The 23,555-nt window shown below is 39.4% G+C and overlaps 1 protein-coding gene across 1 annotated transcript in view; it reads left to right on the forward strand.

The window, feature by feature from the left end:
- LOC119425535 (protein TANC1) overlaps window positions 1-23,555 on the forward strand; it is a 58,799-nt gene that overhangs the window by 6,695 nt on the left and 28,549 nt on the right. The window contains exons 4-9 of the mRNA XM_037693065.1: window positions 1,975-2,105; window positions 5,112-5,424; window positions 6,959-7,240; window positions 18,799-18,915; window positions 19,411-19,707; window positions 21,143-21,270. Coding sequence (XP_037548993.1) covers window positions 1,975-2,105; window positions 5,112-5,424; window positions 6,959-7,240; window positions 18,799-18,915; window positions 19,411-19,707; window positions 21,143-21,270 — 1,268 coding nt within the window. The remainder of the gene's footprint in view (window positions 1-1,974; window positions 2,106-5,111; window positions 5,425-6,958; window positions 7,241-18,798; window positions 18,916-19,410; window positions 19,708-21,142; window positions 21,271-23,555) is intronic.

Genomic DNA, 23,555 nt, shown 5'->3' on the forward strand with positions numbered 1-23,555 from the left:
CCCCCCCCCCCCCCCCCCCCCCCCGAAGGGTTTCAGCCGACTTTCAAACCGACCGATGCAGTCGGAGAGGATCGGGTTTGCCTCTCCAAATGGTTCTTGTTTTTCCTGACTGTTGGATTTTAGTCCAGGGGTCTGCAACCTGCGGTGCTGGAGCCACATGTGGCCCTTCAGACCCTCTCATGGGGCTCGTTGTAACTTTGACCAGAAGTGACAAAGGACCGGGGTGACGTTTCAACTTGAACTGAAGACAGAGTTGGATTTTTTTTAAACAGTTTTTATGTTCTTTTTTTTGCACTTTATGCAGCAGAACTGCCACGTCAGGCTCATCTCGAGTATTTGTTCTTTTACGGGAGCTAAAATTTCTTTTCAGCTCAAATTTAGCCAGACAAGTTACATTTATATGAAAACACATGAGGAAGCGCAGAATGATTTATCTGAGAAAGCTAAAACGAAGCTGTTGGGGGGGGGGGGGGGGGGGGTGTTAGCTGAAAGTGGCAAAATGCCAGTTAAAACCTAGCAGTAACAAAAGACGATCTAAAAGTAGCAAATGTGTTGCCAAAAGCTACACTAACAAAATAGGTAGCTTAAAGATAAAAATAGCTAAATAGTAGGCAAAAGGTAAATCTAGCAAAATGCTAGCCAAAAATTAAAAAAGTAACAAAAGGCTTGCTGGAAGTAGCAAATGGCTTGCTTAAAAAGTTATGGGGTAGCCAAAAGCTAAGTAAAAAACTAGCTAAATGTAGCAAAAGGTTAGCTGACAGTTAAGGTAGCAAAAACCATCTACAAGCCAATTAATATCAAAAGGCTAGCTTTAAGCTTAAAGCTAAAGTAGCAAAATGCTAGCTAAAACATATAAGGATCAAAAAACTAGCCAGAAGCTAACAGAAGAAAATGGTTTCCTAAAAGAAGACTAGCTTAAAGCTAAAAGTAGTAGAACAGTAGCCAAAATCTAACATAGTAAATGGCTTGCCTCATCTAAATAAAAAGTAGCAGGAAGGTGCCTAAAAGCTAAAATGGCAAAAGCCTAGCTAAAAGTCACAAAAAGCTAACTAAAAGCTAAAATTTCAAAATAACAAATAATTAAACTATTAAAAGGCATGCTAGGAGGTAAACAAATAAAAAGGTTGCCCAGTAGTGGCAAAGCTTTAGCTAGAAGCTACAATCAAGTCATCAGATTTATTTATATAGCACGTTTAAAACTGAAACTGTTACCAAAGTGCTTTTACTACAGTGAGCAAAAGGATAGCTAAATACAAAGTAGCAGAATGATAGCTAAAAGCTAAAGTAGCAAAGGGTTACATCCAGTAGCTGCAGCAGATTTCAAAGACAACAAGGATTCTAAAGGAAACAATGAGATGATACGTTTTTAAAAAATAATAAAAGTTACAATGTTTTTACACACGGTCGTTGGTTTGATGGTCAACGTGTCTTCTACAGCCGTAACGGTTGCAGACTCCTGCTCCTGGGTTAGAGGGCTGTGAGACCAGATCTTTGATTGTGTGTGTGTGTGTGTGTGGGGGGGGGGGGGGTGTCAGGAGTGAGAGATGAATGTTTGTGAGGAGGAGTGAGCTGTTCCTGCAATCCGTGATGTCCCGTCATCATCATCATCGGTTGCCCACTCAGTTTGCATGTTTCTCAGCTGAGAACAGTTCAAATACACGGTGTGAGGAGCGTGGGGCCACGCTGGGGGCTGAGACGTGTCCTACGGCCCTCAGAGGATCAGGATCAGGGGGTCAGAACATCAGGGAGTGGTGAATGAACGCAGCACGTGGATTGTCCCCACTCGTGTCATCAGTCATTGAAGTTCACCTCTCGACTCCTAACTGAGAGCCCCCGGCAGGCTCTCAAGGCCTGGCTGCCGCTTCGGCCAGGGACTGGAGGTCCTTGTGTTGCTGGGGGCCCCCCTGAGAACCTCACGAGCTGAAATGGAGCAGCAGCCTAACGCAGGTTTTCATTCAGTTCATTTCCTTTCAGACCTCCACGTGGAGCCCCACCTCAGCTCCTCCCTCTCTTCCCAGGAACTGATGACCAGACTATGTTTCTTACTGGGAGACACAACGTCCAGCACTGCTAGCTCTCCTATGGAGAACCGCAGGGAAAGGAAGGTATTCAGAATACAGATACACCCCCTGCTGTCATTAGACAGAAAATCAACGTTTACAGTGCTGTTATTCATTTGTTTATTTATTTTGCAATCTACTTTTTGTTGTTGTTGTTATTTTAGCCATTCATATATCAAAACATTCAGCTCATTTGGGACTTTTATTTTTTTGTATCTTTTATACCTTTTAAGATATTTAACTTTATTCACAATGAAATTCACAATAGAAACATGTTGAGATTTCTGTAATTCTTTCAAACATTCTTCAGAAATGTTCTCTTGAAATCTGCTTCAGCTTTTGGCTCTGTCTGATTTCTTTGGCTACTTTTAGCTGCCGTTTTGATCATTTTAACTTTTAGCTATGGGTTTGTTCATTTTAGCTTTAGATACCATTTAGCAAAATGTAGTTTTTAGTTATAGTTTGTAAAAAATATAATTTTAGCATTTGGCTTTTTTGTAGCTACTTTTATCATTTAGCTACTGTTTTGCTACTTTTAGCTCTTAAGGTCATAGTCACTGTTCTGCAAACTTTAATTTATGTTCTTCTAACTTTAACTATTTGCACATTTTACTACTCAACTACTGTTTTCCCTCCTTATTTTAGCTTTTACCTACTGTTTTGCTATTTTAGGGTTTTAGTTGTTCTGCAACTTTTAGCTTTTAGCTGCTGTTCTGCTAATTTTAGCTTGTAGCTATGGTTGTGTGATTTTTAGCTTTAGATACAGCTTTGCAAATGTAGTTTTTATCTACAGTGTTTTCCTGATCTGACTTTTCAGTAACTAGCTTGCTACTTTAATGTTTTAGCTGCTGTTTTGCTACCTTTGTTTTGTCAGCTCAATCACAAACGCTGCACCGACTTCCTGCTGGTTGTTGGTGTTTCTGGCAGCAGCTGCAGCTCCGTGCAAAACGTCTCGGGAAACGTTTCTTCCTCATGTCGCTCCACAGGTCGTTTTTAACGCGGTGGTCTTGGTTTGAAGCCCTCGGTCTGACAAATCACCGGGTCAGGAGCCCATCTCGTACGAGGGGAAGATAAATAAGGAAGCTGAGGCGCTGGGTGTGAAGGGAATAACGGGGATCAGGTTTAAATCCACAGTTTCACCTCCCAGCTGTCTCCTGTATTGCGTCAGTAAAGAGAAATAAAAACGTTCAAAAGAAAACGAGACGTTTTCACTTTGCAGATTTCAAATATAAAAACTGGATTTTATCTCAGGCGTTCAAATCTGGATTCTACATTTGTTATTTTTTATTTTCGCTCAGTATTTTTAGGTTAAAAGTTCTTCTACAAAGATTGGCTTGAACCCAGACAGCTGAATGACTGCGGAAATAGGCTAGAAACAGCAGACTAGCTAAAAGCTGAAAAAAAGCTAATCACTAGTTATGAGCTAACAAAAAAAACACAGCTTAAAACTAAAAGTAGTGAAAGGTTAGCTAAAACCAGCAAGAAGTGATCGTAATATAGCAAAAGCCTATAGTAAAATATCAAAAGTAGCAAAACAATAACTAGAAGCTAAACATTTAAAAAAGCTAGTTAAATACAGCAAAATGCTAACTAAAAGCAGCATAAGATTATCACAAGTAGCAGCCTAGCTAAAAATAGTCAAAGGCTAGTTAAGATACAAGCTAAAGGTAGCAAAAAGCTAATGAAAAGCTACAAGCTAAATGTAGCAAAAGACTAGTGAAAAGGTACATTCTAAATATAGTAAAAAGCTAGTTAAAATAAAGAAAATGCTAGCTAAATTAGAGTAGTAAAGTATTAAGAGCCTCGCTACAAGTAAAAACCTAAAAACCTTAACCTAAAAGTTATAAAAGGCTAGCTAAGTAGCAAAACAATAGCTACAAGCTAAATGTTGTAAAAGGCTAGCTAAAATAAGGAAAATGCTAGCTAAGAGCAGCAAAATGTTACTAAAACGTAGCAGGAGCTTAGCTGAAAATTGTAAAAAAAACTAGTAAAAAGCTTAAAGTAGCAAAACACTATTGAAAACCTAGAACAGGCTAGCCAAAATGACCAAATTACTTACTAAAAGCAGCAAAAGATTAAGAAAAATTACCAAGAGCCTAGTTAAAACAGCCAAAAAATGTGTTCATTACTAAAAGTAGCCAAATAGCTAAAAGTATGAAAAACCTAGCTGGAAGATAAATGTAGCAAAAAGCTTGGTCAAGTACTGGGTTAGTTAAAGTAGCACAATAGTAGGTAAAAGCTTGCCTTAATAAAATTGTGGCTAAAAGCTCAAAGTAGTTAAAGTTAGATGAAAGTAACAAGCGGCAAGTTAAAACCAAAAGTAGCTAAAGGCTAACTTAAAAATAAAAACGGCAAAGTAGCAAAGAGTTAACTAGAAGCTAAAGGTAGCTGAATGATAAAATATAAAAAGCTGAAAGTAACAGAATGGTAGCTAAAAAAGCAAAACTCTCAAAAGGAGACAAATCTTTCTGCCGAAACTGATTTTAAAAAGAAAAGGTTTGAAGGAACTGAAGAGGTCTTCCTGTTAATATTTAAAAGTCACAGCACCCATCAGCTGAATGAGCCGAACCTTTTGATGCTTCCATCTTCTTCAACTGTTTCTCCTTTATGAGTCATGGGGAGCTGGTGTCCATCTCCAGCAGTCACTGTGTGAGACACCTGGACAGGTCTCCTGTCCATCCCAGAGACACATGGAGACGAACAACTATTTACTCCCTCACCCAAACACAATTTAGAGTTGCCAACGAAACTAATGTGCATATTTATGGTCTGTAGGAGCAAACTGGAGAAAATCCACAGGGAGAACATATAAACTCCACACAGACGAGCCAGGAGGTGAACCTGCGACCTTCTTGCTGAGAGGCGACAGCTCTAACCACTACTCCACCGTTCCCCCTCATCTTGATATACGAATGGCTAAAATAGCACAACTGTACCCCCAAACATCCGACGCCATGTGATTTTCATATTTTGTTCTAAAACGATGGTTTCACCCTCGTTCTTGGATCCTGTTGTTCATATAACTTCTTTTTCTTCTTCCTGATGTTTCAGTGTGACACCTCCACCCATGGGGGGAGTCCCAGCTCCACTCTGACCCGCAGCACCGCCTCTCCGTGCTCGGAGAGCCCCACTTCCACCCTGAGTACCGGTGCTGGAGGCCAGTCCTTACCCTTATCCTCCCCCCGCTGCGGCTCCGGCTCCAGTCCCAGCGGAACCCTCTCCAGCCCGGCCCGAAGCCCTGCCCGCAGTCCAGCACACAGCCCTGCCCCGTGTCCTACTTCTGGACTCAAGCCCACGAGCAGCCCTGGGCCTCCGTCTCAAAGCCCCACCTCCACGTTGGAGAGCAAAGATAGTGGAATCATAGGTGAGGCATGCAGGTTTAAACCCCATGTTTCCAGATGACAGTGCAGCTTTTTACCTTTTCTGAACCCAAACAGTTCTCCTCTGAACGTTTCCTGACATGTTTTATGAAGTGAGACAAGCAAGTTTTAGTCAGATTTCATTCCAAGCCCGGAGCCACTCAGTTTCTGGTTTGTGTGACTTCAGCCTTAAGGCTTCGGCTGCCTTCTGTCAAATCTGGGACACTGCTGTCTTTGTTGCAGTTGGGCTCAATTCTCTTAAAATAGGACATTTTTACTCTTCAAATAGAGTTTGTATTTATAGTTGATTACAAAAGGCACACCAGGTGCAGAAAACTATCATTGATCCAAACGTTTATCTTATTATTGATCAAGTGAGTTTGTTTTTATGTAAATGCTTTGGCTAACCTTTAGCTGCTTTTTACTTTTAAATGTCAGAATTTCCCTTTGGGATCAATAATCTATCATTATGTCTTGCTTTTAGCTAGCCTTTTGGTGCCTTTAGATAGATTTGGCTACTATTTTGCTACTTTTAGCTACCATTCTGTTACTTTTAGCAAAGCTTTTGCCTTTTTAGCTGTAGCTATTATTTAGCTACTTTACGCTTTTAACTAGCCCAGTGTGACTTTAAACTACTGGTAGACTTCCTTTTTTAGCTTTTAGCTATTTTTTTGGTACTTTTGGTTTTTAAATGTTGATTTTCCCTTTGGAATGAAAAAAAAACTATTTTGCTTGCTTTTAGCTATTGTTTTCATTCTTTTTAGCTTACCTTTTGATACTTTTAGTTGCTCTTCAGCTGTTTTTAACTACCATTCTGTTGCATTTTAGCTTTAATTATGCAACTTTTATCCAGCATTTTGATACCTTTCAGCTAACCTTTTGTCCCTTTTAGCTTTATTTTTTTTCCATTTATCCTTTATTTATCCAGGTAGTCTCATTGAGCCACGAGAACTCATTTTCAATGAGTTTAGCTACTGTTTTGCTACTTTACACTTTTAACTAGCCTGTTGCTGATTTTAGCTAATCTGTTACAACTTTAGACTAGTTTGTTGCTTTATTACCTTTAACTAACTTTTAGTGGCTTTTAATTATCCTTTAGATACTTTTAGCTTCTATTCTGCTGCTTTTAGCTATCATTATGCTACTTATATTAAGCATTTTGCCCCTTTTAGCTTAGCTACCAGATTTGCTACTTTGCACTTTTAGCTAGCATGTTGCTACTTTAAGCTGAGCTATTGTCTTTTTCAGCTTTCATATAACTTTTTTCTGACTAGCTTTTAGCATATTCGTAGTCTTTTCATAGACAATTTAGCCAGTGTTTTGCTCTTTTTAGCTTTAAGCTATAGAGTTCCGTTTTTATGTTGCTTTTAGCTACTGTATTGATCCTTTTAGTTCCAACAACTCAGTTTCTTCTGCAGATTTCGGCACTCATCCACACACTGCATTTTATCAGAAAATTTATATATTTAGTTTCTCTAAAGTTTAGAACATTTTCATTTTTCTCGGCTACTTGGACAATGTTTGTTTTGCTCTGCTCAGCGACCAACACCAGTTCTTCTGAGAATGAGGAACGCAGCACATCCGGCGAGGTTCTGATCAAGGACGAAGACCCGAGTGGCAGCTCCAGCATCATGGGCCTCACAGCCGAGGACCGCCATCTTGGGCACACCAGAGAATGTCTGTCGGCCCAACAAGCCGAGGCCATGCCCAGAACTGAGATCATAGAGCTCCGGACTCCGCCGGCGCCGAAAAGACCCCTCCCCCAGCACCACGGTCACACCACATCCTCCCTCGTGATGCCCCGCCCAAACTCAGTGGCCGGTAAATAATCCATTAATGCTCCACTCATCCAGTAATAATCTGACTTTGACAAGAGCTTAGTGTATCTCATGAAAGGTGATCGTGTAACTGCTTTGTTTGTTTACCTGTTAGCAAAATATCTCATGAACCAGTTAAGGAAGCTTACATAAATCAGATGTGCAACTGATTGACTCAAGATGGCTGCTACACAGCTCAGTCGATTTCACAGAGATTGAGCTAAAATCTGGTGTGGTAGTAGCTGAGAGTCATCCTCAACACATACTCTGAGCACTGACAGAAACTGTGAAAATATCTCACAGAGGGAATGCATGTCACCCGCCCTGTTCTCAGTAGATATCTCAGTAATCTGTTAGCGCTCCAAGTAAATGTTTGGGATGACTCTCAACTACTACCATGCCGAATTGTAGCTCAGTGTTCGTGAAAATTACTGAGTTATGACCATCTGTGTTTGCTAGGATTGCTTAGCCGTGGCAGCCATCTTGAATCAGGTTGACTTCAAGTGGTAAACATCCTAAGATTACTTTCTGGAAGTTTCCTTTAGTCTGTCCACTATTTTATAAAATATTTTGCTAACAGCCACTTTTTTGCTACTTTACGCTTTTAACTAGCTTGTTGCTATTTGTATTTAACATATTGCTTTTATTTGGCTTTTAGCTGTTTGTTAATTTTATCTTTTAGGGTATATGTAACCTTTAGCCAAATTTAGCTTTTAGCTAGAGTTTTGATATGTTTAAATAGTATTTCCATAATTTTGACATTTAGCTAATGTTTAGCTCCTTTTAGTTTTTAGCTAGGGTTTAGTTTTTTTGCTTTTAGCTTTTGTTTTTATTCTAATAGTTCAAACCACTCAGTTTTAGTTTCTTCAGCAGATTTTAGCTGTCGGTGCTCAGAATTCAAACAGCATTTTGATTGCTTAGCTGTGGCGGCCATCTTGATTTGGTATGACTTCAAAAGGTTATCAGCTGTAGATGAGCATTGCTTTCTGAAAGTTTCATAAAATTTGCTTCATAAGATATTTTGCTAACAAGCACACTTGTAGATTTAGCTACTGCGATGCTTTTAACAAGCCTTTTGCTGCTTTTAGCTCATTTGTTGCTACTTGAAGCTAACCTATTGTTGTTTTAGCTTTTAACTAACTTTTTGTTGATTTTATCTTTTAGGTTGTAGGTAGCATTTTGCCAAATTGACCTTTTTAAGCTAGCATTTTGCTTTGTTTAGGTGGTACTTTCATACTTTTGTTTTTTTTTAGTTGGCATTTCACTCCATTTAGCTTTTAGCTGTGGCTCTGCTTTTTGTTGCATTTAGCTCATGTTCTGATTCTTTTAGTTCTAACCACTCAGTTTTAGTTTTTTCAGCAGATTTTAGCTGTCATTCAGCGCTCATGGTTCATGCTGTATTTTGATTGCTTAGCTGCGGTGGCCATCTTGAATCTGGTTGGGTCCACAAGATTTTCAGCTGTAGTTGAACATCCAGTGATTACTATCTGGAAGTGTCATTAAATCTGTTTAATGTTTCATAAGAGATTTTGCTAACAGACACACAGGTATTTGATTACATGATGAAACCTTCTTGCAATGTAAAAATTTCAATAATTACCATGAATTAGTCGGAGTCTTGAGACAGAGCCATGGACAAAAAGACAGGAGAAAGAACTGGAAGTGGCAGAAATGCAGATGTTGAGGTTCTCCTTAGGAGTGACAAGGATGGATAAAATTTGGAATGAGATCATCAGAGGTACAGCCCAGTTTGAACAACTTGGAGTTAAAGTTAGAGAAACCAGACTGAGATGGTTTGGACATGTCCAGAAGGGGGACAGTGGGTATATTGGTAGAAGGATGTTATGAATGCAGCTGCCAGGAAAAAGACAAAGAGGAGATCTATGGATGCAGTTAGAGAGGACATGGAGGTAGATGGAGTGAGGACAGGATGCAGAGGACAGAGTGAGATGGAGGAGAATGACACGCTTTGGTGACCCCTGAAGAGAAAAAAGCCAAAAGAAGAAGAAGAAGTCGGAGTCTTGTCGTTTCCTCGTTGTTTGCAGCTAAACCAGTAGAAACTTGAGGAAATCAGGATAACTCATGAAAGCCAGCGTGTCAGTTTCTACACCTCCGTCTCCGAACAATAAACAAAAGATACAACATCATCGAGTTATTCAAGCTTCTGTTTTACCCTTGATGAATTCGGCTAATGAGAGGAAGAATGCGGCAGCTGTGACCCAGCTCTTTAATTAATGGAGCCGTTAATTCCATCTGAATGGAAAATTAAATGAATTGATTGTGGGGTTTTTTTTTTTTTTCAGTTCCCTTCCAGATACAGTGAAAAGTAATTTGCAGGAGCACCTTGAGCTGCTGCTCCACTTTTCTCTGAAGCTGAGAGCAGAACCAGTTAAAGGTCCTGAGAGGCCTCCAGTTGTCAGGACGCACCCCCCACCCCACAACACACACACACACAGCTAGCGTACTCGTTGGTGCACGAGGCTCGTTTCTCTTTCCTCACATGTCAGTTCGTTTGTGGTGGAAGCAAAGGAAGAGGTTCCCTGAGGAGTGGATTCACAGTAGAGCCTGCCAGTTTCTTCAGTCAGCCGCTGCTTTTATTTAGACTCCATGGATTCATTTCAGGATAAAGACGAGAGAAATGTTCTTTTCTGTGAAAAATGTACCACGAGAGCCGAAGAGCTGCTGAAATCTACTGAACAATGAGCTGCTGACCAGATTGTTAGGCGGAAAACTAGAAGAACAGGAGATAAAATCAGTAAAACCTTGATTAAAACTAAAATTAACAAAACAGTTGCTGAATGCAAACCACCAGCCAAATATGGCAAAGCATTGTTAACCAGATTGTTTAAGTTAAAACAAATAGAACAGCTAAAATCAGTAAAACTGTAGCTAAAAGCTTAAATCAAAGATGGAAACTAAAAACTAAAACTTGCAATGCTACTGCTAGATTTAACAAAACAATAGCTAAAAACAACATTTGCAAAAGTAGCTAAAAGCTGAATGTACCTAAACTCTAGCTCCAAAGCTAAAATCAAAATGTATTAGCTAAAAGCCAAAGGTGGCAAAACAGTAGCTAAAAGCTAAAGGTAGCAATAGAGTAGTTAAGAGTAACATTTGAAAACTTAAACTTGGCTGAAGCATTAACTTAATTGCTAAATTTCAAACAAAATATATAATCAGCTAAATAATATAATTAGTAAATTTGTAGCTAAAACCTTTAATTAGGCAAACTGTAGCTAAGAGCAAGAATCAGCAAAGCCATATCTAAAAACTAAAATCAGCAAAACCATAGCTAAAAACTAGAATTAACAAACTGAAAGCTAAAATGTGTAAACCAGTTTCTAAATCTGAAATTACCAAAATAGTAGCTAAAAGCTAAAGGTAGCATAAGAAAAGAAAATACACCAATTAGGCCAAAAGCATTAACTTACTAGTTGCTAAAGTTAAAACAAACCATATAATCAGCAAAACTGTAGCTAAACAATATAATTTGCTGAATTAAAGCTTTTCAAAACTTTGTGCTAATTAAAGCTTTCAGTTTTAGTTAGTTATTGCTAAAAGCTTTAATTAGGAAAACCATAGCCCAAAAGCCAAAAATAACAAAATCCTGGATAACAATCAAAATCAGCAAAACCATAGCTAAAATTTAAAATTAACAAACTGAAAGTTGAAATGTGTAAAATAGTGTCTAAAAGCTGAAATTATCAAAACAGTTTGTGAAGACTAATATTTGAAAACTGTAGCTGAAAGTAAAATTAAGCAAAATTAAATAAAAAAAAAAACCAACAAAAATAAGCCAAAAGAAGGTAAAGGCAAAAACCTACAAATCAGCAGCTAAAAGCTAACATTAGCATAAGCATGGAAATACTGACCTATACATTCCTGCACGACAAATGTAAACTTTTTGAAATTTAAATGTACTTTAGATAAAGTGTGAAGCTTTGTGGATGATTATCACTACACATCATGAATGGTGGGGGATCATGTAATCGCCTGTCTGTGTGGAGCAGGGAATAAAAGTGTGTATTTCAATAAGGAACATATCAAGTTCAAGTAGGTTTATTGTCATTTCACCACATGTGGTACATGAGGTGGAACAAAATTATGTACACAGGGTCCCAATTACATCCAACAATAGCAAAAATATAGTGTAAAAAGAAACAGTATATAAGGATCTAAGATGTATACTAAGATATACGCTAAATGAACGCCAAACTGTATGCTAAAAGATCTAAAATGTTCACTAAACACTAAGAATGCAAAACAATACAGAATAACAGCAGCCCGAACATGAGTCTGTGGTGAGCAGATCCTGTAGGTATGAATGAATACAGCAGCATGGGGTAATCAGCAGCATGAGATCAGCAGCATGGATAATCAGCAGCACATATAAGTCACATATCACCAATTAAAGTGGCATTACAGTGATTTTTTCCCCCCACAGTGATTATCCTGGTTAGGGATTTATGAGTCTAACAGCTTCAGGGTAGAATCTGTTCCTCAGTCTAGTGGTTCTACACTTAATGCTCCGCAACCTTCTGCCTGAGGGTAGTGGGGTAAAAGGTTTGTGTGCTGGGTGAGTGGGGTCCTTCATGATGCAGGTGGCCCTCTTCCTGCATCTGGAAGTCTGTGATGGTGGGGGAGGCTGACTCCAACGGTTTTCTGTGCAACCATATTCCATGGTTAGGTGCTGAGTGAACTAAAGCTTTTTTACCCAACTCAGTGTGGAAGCAACAAATAATCTTGTGACAGAAGAGAATGACCAACACTCCTCTCTGCGATCAGGGTGCAAATGTAAGATGGCAGCACGTTAAACAATGTCAACCATCTAAAGACACTGAGCAGTCACGTTCAAATACAGAAGATCTGCATAATCCAGTTTAGGTCAAAACTTTGCAGCGACAAGCCTGTTTGTCCCTGTTGCTGGTGCGAAGAAGGGACTTGGAAATATCTTCCGTCCATCCGTTTATCCATCATTTATCTTGTGAGCTTGATTGTTAATGAGTCCCCGAGGCTCAATGAGATTAACCTGTATTAATAAAAGTTGAATGAATGAATGATAACTTGAAAATAAGTCAGCTACTGACTCCCATTCTGTTGTGTGGCTGAATCTCGGCTAAAGAAAGGTCCTACAATCTGGACAATCAAACTTCTCCAGAAGACATTTGTCTCATCAGGATGGACAGCTGGAGATTTCCGTTCAACTCAAAGGTGTGGCATTTAAAGGCGGAGCTTCTTGTGGATCCTTTCAGTCCATGATGGCTCAAAACTGTCCACTGTGGACAGGGACACTGGTGTTCCAGCAGGTTCCAGTTCATGGTAGCTTTGAACCTTGGTGGTTCCTAAACATCAGAAACAACTTCCTTCCATCTGAGCAGAACAGATGAGTGTTGGACAATCCAGTGAGTTTGTCAAACAGAAACTACCAGCTGCAGTAAATCATGATCACTAACAGGAAGTTAATAGGACTTGACCTCGTCAATGAGCACTTCAGCACCACTCATTGCCAGAATTATGTGAACATATGGATCTGTTTGAGCCTGTAAGTTGACGATGAGTGAATGTGTCAAAACAACAATCTGTTTTTCTAAAGTAGATCTTGTGCTGGTAAGAGCCTAGAAGAGCCTGTTTTTGTTCATAAATTAGATGCAGCGTGTTCATTAATGAGCTTTAATTGTGCTTTTTGGCAGGTTTAGCTTTATTTGAACATGGCGAGGCTGCTTTCTCTCATTATGCTGATGTAATCAGGCCCCGCTGTAGATTAGTCACTGTCAGATGTAGATGCAGGGCATCAGAAACAAACGTGTCTTCACTTACCGGTGATTTATTTATGTGGGTTTTTTCACCTTTTTCTTTTTTCCAAATCTCGTCAGGAGTCTATGACTACAGATCCAATTTGATACAGATCAGACGATTAAGAAATGCAAGCGTGGAGTTAATATATCTGTTAATTTCCTTAAAGGTTGCTGGCTCGGTCTGAGTGGACGCTGAAGGTGAGATGAGCGTTAAAGCTGTGGCTCCGGGGGCTTCGGCAGGTGTTACGCAGATGAGCGTTAAAGTGTTGATTGATCAACGAGGGCTGCGGTCAGCCACAGATCATCAGCAGGGAGAATAAAGGTGGACATCGAGTGTGGGACGAGTGGAAGGATGAGCTGTCCTGGTGTCCCTCCTGCATGTCAAACTGGCTGGAAACATGTTTGTGCTCCTGTGCTGCAGCACCGCTCCACTCAGACATTTGGCCCGGCTGTCTTCAGCCACTAATCTCTGCGTGTGTCTCATCCCACTCCACACCTCCTTCACACTCTTCAGCTGCAGACTGTGCTCCGTCCTCTCACTCTGGATGTTCTTTCAAGCCACATTTTTCCACTCCTCTTTGTGATTTTCACGCATTTCCTTTCTCGTAGAAGCTTTTCTCTACCTGCTGGAAGAGATTTCATGCTTTAGCTGATATGAAAACATTATTATCAATCCAATTCAGTTTATTTCTGAAGCGCCGCGTCACAACAGAAGTCATCTCAGGGCACTGAAGAGACGCATTAACAGACATTATAAAAGTCAATTAGTAAAAGCTATCTAAGGAAGCAGCAGATTGTGTTGAATCTTCACTTTATCACAGTCTTCCATCCTGAGCAAGCACAGAGGCAACAGTGGAAAGGAAAAACTCCCTCTTCACAGTAAGAACTCTCCAGCAGAGCCAGGCTCAGGATGAGCAGCCATCTGCTTCGACCAGCTGGCTTTGAGAGGAACAGGAAGTAGAAACAAACAAACACAGAGCGGCAGGTTCAGGTGGACTTTCTATTGGAGGAAAGACAAAAAAACATGTTAAGATAGAAATAATTACAAATACAACCAGCCAGAGTAGAGCAAGTAAAGACATCGGCAGAGGGAGGAAATGTGGTCAAGTTGTCCTCCAGCAGGCTAAGCCTATAGCAGCATAACTAAGGGATATGTCAGGAAACCCAAGCCAGCCCTACCCATAGGGTTTATCAAAAAGGAAAGTCTTGAGCCCAGTCTTAAAACTGGACGATGTGTCAGCCTCACAGAAAGAAACTGGAAGTTGGTTCTACAAGAGAGGAGCCTGATAACTGAAAGATCTTCCCCCGTTCTGCTTTTGGAAACTCTAGGAACCACAAGTAAACCTGCAGTCTGAGAATGAAGTATTCTGTTAGGAAAACACGGAACAATAAGATCTGTAATATAAGATGGATCTAGGTTGTTGAGGGCTTTGTAGGTAAGATTTTGAATTCAATTCTGGATTTGACTGGGAGCCACTGGAGAGAAGCTAAAACTGAAGAGAAATTTTTTCTCCTACTAACTCCAGCTAAGACTCTGGCAGCAGCATTTTGGATTAAATGAAGACTTTTTAAAGAAGTTTTTGGACACTCAGATAATAAACCATTGCAATAGTCCAGTCTAGACGTGATAGATACATGGGCCAGAATTCTGAGTCAGAATTAAAGACTTCTGCTTAAAATCCCAAAAATCAAACATTTGGTTAAATCAAGAAAAGTGGCCTCTAACTTTTAATGTCTGTAAATAAAGTAAAAATAAAAAAGTTTAACATTTACAGAGGTTTTTCCATAAAATACATAAATATCTCTTTAGTTCCTTTAAAAACATTGATCCTATTCTCCTTTTTAACTACTGTTCAGCTAATTTTAGCTAACAATGATGGCTGTGCTAAGTTTAGCTTTATCAAGAGTTGAGCTAATTGTAGCTTTTATCAACTCTTTTGCTACTATTACGTTTTAGCTACTGCTTTGACAATCTTAACTATGGTTTTACTACATTCTGCTTTGAGCTATGGCTTTGGTAGTTGTTGCTTTTACTGTTTAGAGTTTTTAGCTTTTAGCTGCAATTTGCTACTAGGGGAGTGGTGGCGCAGAGGTTAGAGAAGGGCCTGTGATTGGAAGACCGCCGGTTCAAGCCCCAGTACCGACAACATCAAAAATGTGGGTGGAGTAGGTGAAGCATCCACACCTGCCCCCACCCTCTTTCATCCCACTTTGGGCCCTTGAGCAAGGCCCTTAACCCCCACCATCTGCTCCTCCGGGTAGATGGCAGCTCTCTGCTCCACACAGAGGGCTGTGGTAGCTCGGTGTCTGTGGTTCCGTCAGGAAGGACATCCGGCGTAAAAATAACTGCCAAGTCTTCGTGCGACTTAGTTCGCTGTGGCGACCCCTAACGCAGGGAGCAGCCGAAACAAGAAGGGGAAAAAAGAAAACTGCAATTTGCTAATTGTAGCTTTTAGCTAAAGTTGTTTTTACATTCAACTTTTAGTTATGATTTTGTTAATTTAAGCTTTTAATTAAGGTTTACTTATTTTAGCTTCTGTTTATGGTTTTGCTTCATTTGGCTTTTAACCACAGTTTGAGTACGTTTTGCTTTAAGCTAGAATTTTGTTGTTTAGCTTTTAGCTATGCTGATTTTTGCTTTTAATAACTGTTTGGATCAGTTAAGCTTTTGCTACAGGTTTGTGCTAACTTTATTCAATTCAATTCAGTTTATTTAGCGCCAAGTCACAACATAGGCCAAGTTATCTCAGGGCACTGAACGGAAGCATTCACATACATAATGAAATTAATTTATCTATAAGGAAGGAAGCCAGCAGATTGCGATGTGTCTTCATTTCATCACAGTCTCCCATCCTGAGCTTTTATCAGTGGTTTTGCTACATTTAGTTTTTAGAAAGTTTAGGTAATTTTTGATTTCAGTGACTGTTTTGGTCATTTAACTTTTAGCTACAGTTTAGTACAAATTATAGCTTTTATTTCTGTTTTTGTTACATTTATGTTATGGCTACAATTTTAGTAATTATTTTTTAATGACCGCTTTGGTAACTTGAACCTTTAGTTAAAGTTTAGCACATCTTTTATCGTTTAGCTATGACAGGTACTTTTAGCTTTAAGTTACAGTTTTGATAAATGTAACTTTCAGTGACTGTTTTAGTTATTTGAGATTTTAACTACATTTTACTGTATTTTTTTTTAGCTTTTATCTATGATTTAGCTACATTTAGCTTTTAGTTACAGTTTTGGTAATTTTAGCTCTTAGCTGCAGTTTAGCACAAATGATAGCTTTTATGTATGGTTTTGTATTTAGCTCTTAGCTACAGTTTTAGTAATTTTGCCTTTAATGACTGTTTTGGTCTCTTGAGGTTTTTGTTAAAGTTTTGTACAACTTTTAGCTTGTATCTATGACTTGGCTACATTTAGCTTAACTAAAATTTGGTAATTTTATCTCTTAGTGACTGTTTTTGTCATTTGAGCTTTTAGCAAGATTTTAATGCAAATTATAGCTTTGATCCATATTTATGTTAGCTCTTAACGGCTTTTGGTAATTTTTGCTTTTTAATGACATTTTTGGTTATTTGAATTCTTAGCTACAAATTTGCTACATTTAATATTTATCTACTGCTTTGATAATTGGTTTGTTTAGCTACGGTTTAGCTGATTTTAGTTTTTAGCTATGGTTTTTACTTTGTACTTTCAGCTTGTAGTAACAGGGTTTTTTTTTACTTTTAACTACAATTCTGTTAGCTTTTAGCTACAGTTTTGATAACTCTTTTAGCTATGGTTTTGCTACATTTAGATTTTAGTTTTAAAGGCAGTTTATTTACGTTCCTTTTCCAGCTGCTGTCTTTAAAGCTTCATCTGCCTTTCTGTGAACCAGACAGAGAGGCTAACGACCCTCAGGCGGACGGGGAGGGCATTTAATCTGCATTTAGCTGCGTAAACGGAGCATCTCATACACAGTTTGAATTTGACCAAGCTGTTCATATGGGAAGCAAAACACTTTAAATACAAAATACAAGTCCATTTGTTGTTTTCATCTCCTCCTCTGTCACAACCTCCTTCTTTACGTCCATGAATCGTCTGTGTGGTCTTCCTCTTTTCTTCCTCCTGCAGCAGCTCCATATTCAACATCCTTTATCCATCATGTCCACAAGCACAAACGTGTTTTATCTGGAAGGTTTTGTGTCTGAATGTAGAGCTGCTTGGCATTTTTCAAAGATGTTTGTGGACTTCATCAGACCTATCGTAGCTCAGCTGTGCTGCAGCTGGTTCAGACGAGCCGAGTTCGACACAGACTTCAGTATATTCTAATAATAATAATAATAGTGACAACATGGAGGAGTATATCTTTTCCTCGCTCGTTTATTTCATGTTCCAACAGGATTCTGGCCTTTCACTCATCCCGCTCTGAAGAGATTAGGGGCTGCAGTAATACCAGATTTTCAGATTGTACTGGATTTATTTTCTATATATATAAAAGAAACGCCAACGAATGAATGATATGTTTGGTACTTGTTGAAAACAAATTATTTTTTCTTTAATTTGATAGTAATTCTTTTTTTTTTAACACTACATCTGCTTAAATGTTTAACTCAGTGAAATAAGGATGAAATAAAGGAAACTGATGTTTCCCAGTGAGGAGGATGTTTGTGTTTTCAGAGGATGTAATCTGGTTAGTTGGTTCTGTGCCTGGATTCATAAACTGCTGGGATTAGATTCAGAGAGGAAGGAGTTACAACCAGATTAAAGCTGAACACTGTTTTTTTTGTTACGAGCTGGAGATGTTTGTAAATTCAGAGTATTTAGTTTTATAAATGTAAAGCTATGTTGTGATTTTACCGGAGGGAACGTGACTTCCTCTCTGTGTTTGATGTCCTCTGAGCTGCTGTCTTCTGTGCCGGTCCAGCCACGTGTCCACTTGAAGACATCCGAGGACAGCTGTTATCTTTCAAGGTGCATGTTGGGGATGATTCTCAGCTATTACCACACCAAAGATTAGCACAGTAACTGTAAAACTAAGAGCTAGTTTTGTGTTTACTAATCTCAGTTAGCTGTGGCAGCCATCTTGAATCAGATCAACTCCAAAAATAATTAGTTGTAGATGCGTAAAAAGTGGTGCCGTTGCTCCTCCAGCCCCTCTTTGGTGACGCCTCTGGAGCGATTCCTTCAAGGAAACTTATCGTTTTTCTTTTCTGTCATTTTTTTTTTTTTTTCAGCGCTCAAAAATTGCAAATGCGTTTATTATTTTTGCAAAAGATCGTAAAAGACTCGTACAAGTTTTTAAACCTGCAAAACAGGAAGCTTGAATGAGCTGTGGCGCCTATAGTGGGTGGATGGATAGGAGCGAGTGCTCCTGCTCGTCTCTAAAAACACGTTATTTTATTTCTCTCCGTCGTTTTAAAAAAAAAACTGGCTCATTTGGAGATTCGTGGATCTCGTTACAGACAGCTGATCTGTTGTGGCGTCGCAGCCGGCGACGTGTTTCCACGGATTCTCACAAATCCAGTGTCCTGCGACGGCACGAAACATTTGGTCATTTCATATTCATGTCGGCTCCCGGGGCGTGGGATGAGTTCCTTTCCTCCTGTCTTGTTTCCTCCAGGACGGCGAGCAAGCGTCAGTAAAAGCAAAAACTGTTTATCTGATCTGTCTCCATGGAGACGGTAATTGATGGAGTATCTACAGCACACTTGTTATTTTTATTATTGTTTCTTATTGCAGATCTCTGACACTCTGAATTCTTTCCCCTTTCTTTCACTCTGCACAGCGACAAGCTCCACTCGACTGGAGGATCTGGGTTTTTTGGACCACCAGAGGTTTGCTGGGAACCGGGGCTCGGTCCGTAAACACAACACAGCTGGACGCACGAGCGATGACTCCAAAGGTATAATGCAGTGGCCTTTTATGGTAAAAACTGTATTTTAATTTGAATTTAGGTGTTTGTAAAAACATCTCTATTCTACGATCATTAAAATAAAGACCTAGCTTCTTTAAAGGAATGCATATCGCCCGCCGCCTGAAGTCATCTTATGTTGGGAAATGACAGAGTTGTAGCCATTTTTGTTGCAATCATACACAATGTTGCAAGATCAAGAATTAAGAAAACAAAACAAAAACTATAAATGAGCAGAGGATGTGTTGTAAATAATTTTCAGCTACTATCACACCAAACTTTGGGTTGGTAAAACTGACAGAGTAATTTATGTTTGTTATAGGTGACATGCTTTGGCAGCCATCTTGAACTGGCTTGGCTCTAAAAGTGAATCAGTTGTAGATGTATATTACTTTCCAAGAGTTTCAGACACAAATAAACAACCACTAACATGATAATTACGCATAAAACGATCCACCTCCAACCAGTTTGAACTTTGACCTCCAGGTCCGGGGAGGTTGGCGCCAATCAAACAGGCCGACATCATGCTCAAACCGCTGCTGTTCGAAGTCCCCGGCGTCACGCCCGAGACGCCGTTCGTGGGCCGGGATTGGCTCTTCACGCGCCTGGAGGAGGTCCTGAGAAAAACCAGCAGCTGCGAGGGGCGCGGTGCTGTAATCGTTGGCAACGCCGGGTCCGGCAAGACGGCCATCATCTGGCGGCTGGTGGCGCTCAGCTGTCATGGTGTGCGCGCGCCACACGGAGTTCCCAGCATGCCTCAGAGCCCCGGCTTCTCCCCTAAATGTAAGACTTTTATCTTTTTTGTAAAACCACAAGTAAAATTATGTTTATTTATTTAATTATTTATATTTGTTTTCCAATTAAAACAAACACTGACAACAAGACAAACAAAAAAAAAAGAAGAGAAACTGCATTTTCTGTGACATTGCACGATCAATGCTTGGCACTAAATGACTGTTAATATCTGCCAAAAAACATAAAATGCACACTAATCACTACATTGTTAAGGTTAAAGGTTATTTTTGGGTGTAACTGGGACCCTGTGCACGTCATTTCTTCCATCTCATGTACCACATGTGATGGTAATGACAATAAAGCTGACTTGAACTTGAACTTAAAACAAGCACAACAGTGGCTGAAATGAGCAGAACAAAGACAAAATTGATCTGAAAGGTAAAATTAGTAGAACTGAAGGTAAAATGAGCAAATCAGATGCTAGTATGAGCCAAACAAAGGCTTCACTGAGCTAAATAGAGGCTAAACTAAATGGAGCATAGGCTTAAATGAGCCAAACAAAGGCTAAAATGAGCAAAATAGAAGCTAAAATGAGCCAATCAGGGGTTAAAATGAGCCTAACAAAGCCTAAATATGGTTCGAATAAAGTACAAAGGCTAAAATGTGCAGAAAAGAGGCTTACATGAACAAAACACAGGCTAAACATTACAAGCAGCAGAACAGTAGCTAGAGGTTAAAAGCTGCAGTTCAGATGCAAAGTTGTAATTTGTAAAAAGCTGTTTATTCTATCAAAACATTAGCTAACGTTAGGAGGAGATGGATTTCAAAGCTAAAGGTAGCCAAATAGATGCTACAGTTCTTAATATTGTAGCTAAAACTAGTAAACGTGTTAAAAATAGCAAAACAGTTGCTAAAATTTAGATGGACAAAACTGTAGCTAAAAGGAGCAAAACAGAAGATAAACACAGAGCCAGTATATGCTGAAGTACGTTCTAAAGAGAACTGTGTTTTGGAAGAAATGTTTTATTCATTTTGTGTTTCAGTCGTTAGTTCTGCTTGAGTAAAGTCAGATTCTTGTAAATTTTTGTTAACTGGGTCAAACGACCTTCCTCCAGGTTCTCCCCTGAGGTTCTTCGGCTGATTGCTGCTTCATAAGTGGACTAAGATTGTTGTTTCTTCCTCTCCTGAGTGGCACCGGAATTGTTTTTGTGTCGAAAAAACATCAAGGGCAGAAAAACAACTCATGCAGATGGATTGTGCACATAATGGCTCACTGCATGCTGTGACGTGCTTGATTGGTAATGAAATCATGGCACACGCCAAAAAAACAAACAAATCCCCCCAGAAATGGCTAAAATACTTTGAAAACACTCTGTTGTGTTTTAGCCAGATGTCATTATTTCCACTTGCAGCAATCATTTTCAGCCGATTGCCTCTGGTTTTTATGAAAAGTTCACTCATGGCAGATTTTTGCTCTTTGCAGCTGGAGAGAAGCAGGGAAAAGGAGCCTCCAAACATCCAGCTGAGGTCCAGTCCAACCAGAACTCTACTGCAGCTGCCGGAGAGAGTCCAGCTCTGAGGAAGGAGGCCGCCAGAGGCCTCGCTGCCAAGGTAACAAAGAATCAACTTAATGTTGGCAGAAGATCAGCAAACGGGAGCTTAAAGAGCAATGCTAAAGTTAAAAGTGACGAAACATTGGTTTAAAGTAGTAAAACTGAAGCTAAAAGTAGCAAAACATTGGCTTAAAGTAGCAAAACTGAAGCTAAAAGTAGCAAACCATTGTCTTAAAGTAGCAAAACTGAAGCTAAAAGTAGCAAACCTTTGGCTTAAAGTAGCACAACTGTAGCTAAAAGCTAAAATTTGGGAAACAACTTAAAAATGTAAAATGTAGCTAAACTGTAGTTAAAAGGTAAATATGGCAAAACTACAATAAAGAGCCAAAATTGCTCAGTGACTAAAAGTTAAATTTAGCAAATCTGAAGCCAAAAGCAAAAAAATTGTAAAACAACTTCTAAAGGATAAAAAAAGCTAAGTAATAGCTTAAAGCTAAAATCAAATGCTGCGTGGTACATGTAGTAAAGTTGTGGCTAAAAGTTAAAAAGGCAAACAAAGCTGGTTTGCTGAAGCAAAGTTAAGAGAAAGTTTCAAACGGAACTGAAGAGTTAAGTGTATTTTAATGGGTAAAGTGTTTGTAAATTTTAAATATCAAATGTTAAAATGGCAAAAACCAAAATCAAAGCACTCTGATCCAGACTGAGCCGAATGTTTTGATGTAGAAATGGATAAAATTACCACAAAGTCTGAGGAAGAAATTGATGTGCAGAAGGAACTCTAAACAAAAAATCAAAGGTGTGAATGCTGAATATGGCGGGCAATAGTGTAACTGTGTCTGTTTATTTGTTTGTCTGTTAGCAAAATATCTCTTAACCCATAAGACAGGCTTTAATGAAACTGTAATAACTTTGATAAACTTTTGGAGTCAGCCTGATTCAAAATGGCTGCCACGGCTAATCACCATAATCCAAAATAAAAACGGTTGCAACTAATTTTATGTTTCACAACTATTGAGCTAAAGTTTGAGGTGTTAGTAGCCGAGAGTCAGACTGTGGCTTTTTGGCATGCAGGCTGTGGGCGATATGCATTCCTTCAAAGAGATTCATAACAGAAACTAAAGAAAACAACTTTCTTGACTCAGCACACACCCTCACCACTTAGTAATAAAAACATAGCATTTCCCAAAGGAATGCATATCACCCGCCGTGCGTGATCAGAGTCAGGCGCCGACCTGAAAATGTGTAGATGAAACGTTGAAAAACCTTCAGTGGGTCTGAAGAAGTGCCGATGAAGAGTTCACAAAAACACACAACACTATGACTTCATGGAAGCAAAGGAGAAGAAACTAGGAAAGACTTGCACAGTCATTTTGTTTATTAATTATTTTTAAAATTTATTCAGCATCTTAAAGCAGAACATTTATAATAAAACAAAAACAAACCTGAGGGGTTTTGATTCAGGCAGCGTGTCAAAAACATCAAATGAGGAGAATGGGAGCAGGTCAGTCATTTTGGACAGAAACGTGATATTTATATTTTTATAGAAAATAAAAGCGCTCCACAAGAAACCTCACAGATAATTTTGTTTCTGAGCGAACGTCCTCGCTGACACCGGCAGCCGGACCGGTTCCCATGGAAACTCTTATTGAGGCCAAGTCAGTAAATTTAGAAGCTTCCATGTCATCTGTGCGCTGCACTCTGCAGCGTGTTCTACATGTGCCCGGGAACCGAAAGGAACACTTTGACATCAGCGCCGCCAAATCTGCAGCCAAAACAAAAAAAAAGAGGGCGAAGGAGAACAGGAGCTCTGCCGGTGTTTGTCCGAGTCCTCCTGTAAGCCTGCAACATTTACCTTGGATTAATGGAGCATTATGTTCAGTGAAATAACAAAACAATAGCTTAAAGCTAAATTATGCTAAACCACAGCTAAAACCACTAGTATTAGTTGTAATAAGCAAAATGATGGCTAAAAGCTCAAATGAGCTAAACTGTAGCTGAAAGCTGCAGTCTCCACTCCACTAATCAGCCCCTGTCCATAATGTCCCTCAGTTGTCTCCATCTTCTGTCCAGCATTGTTGTGCCATGTCCGGGTCTCCTTGTGTCTCCATGTGTCTTATAATGTCTCCTTGTGTCTCCATGTGTCTTCCATTGCCTCATTGTGTCTTCTAGTGTTTCTTTGTGTCTTCTAGTATCTCTGTGTGTCTCATTGTGCCTCCTAGTGCCTCCTTGTGTCTTTTAGTGTCTTCCCGTGTCTTCTAGTGTCTTCATGTGTCTTCTAGTGTCTCTGTGTCTCCTTGTGTCTCCTTGTGTCTTCTAGTGTCCCCTTGCATCTTCTAGTGTCTC

Source organism: Nematolebias whitei, chromosome 2, assembly GCF_014905685.2.
Source record: "Nematolebias whitei isolate Nwh7 chromosome 2, NemWhi1, whole genome shotgun sequence".
In the NCBI taxonomy this organism is placed as follows: domain Eukaryota; kingdom Metazoa; phylum Chordata; class Actinopteri; order Cyprinodontiformes; family Rivulidae; genus Nematolebias; species Nematolebias whitei.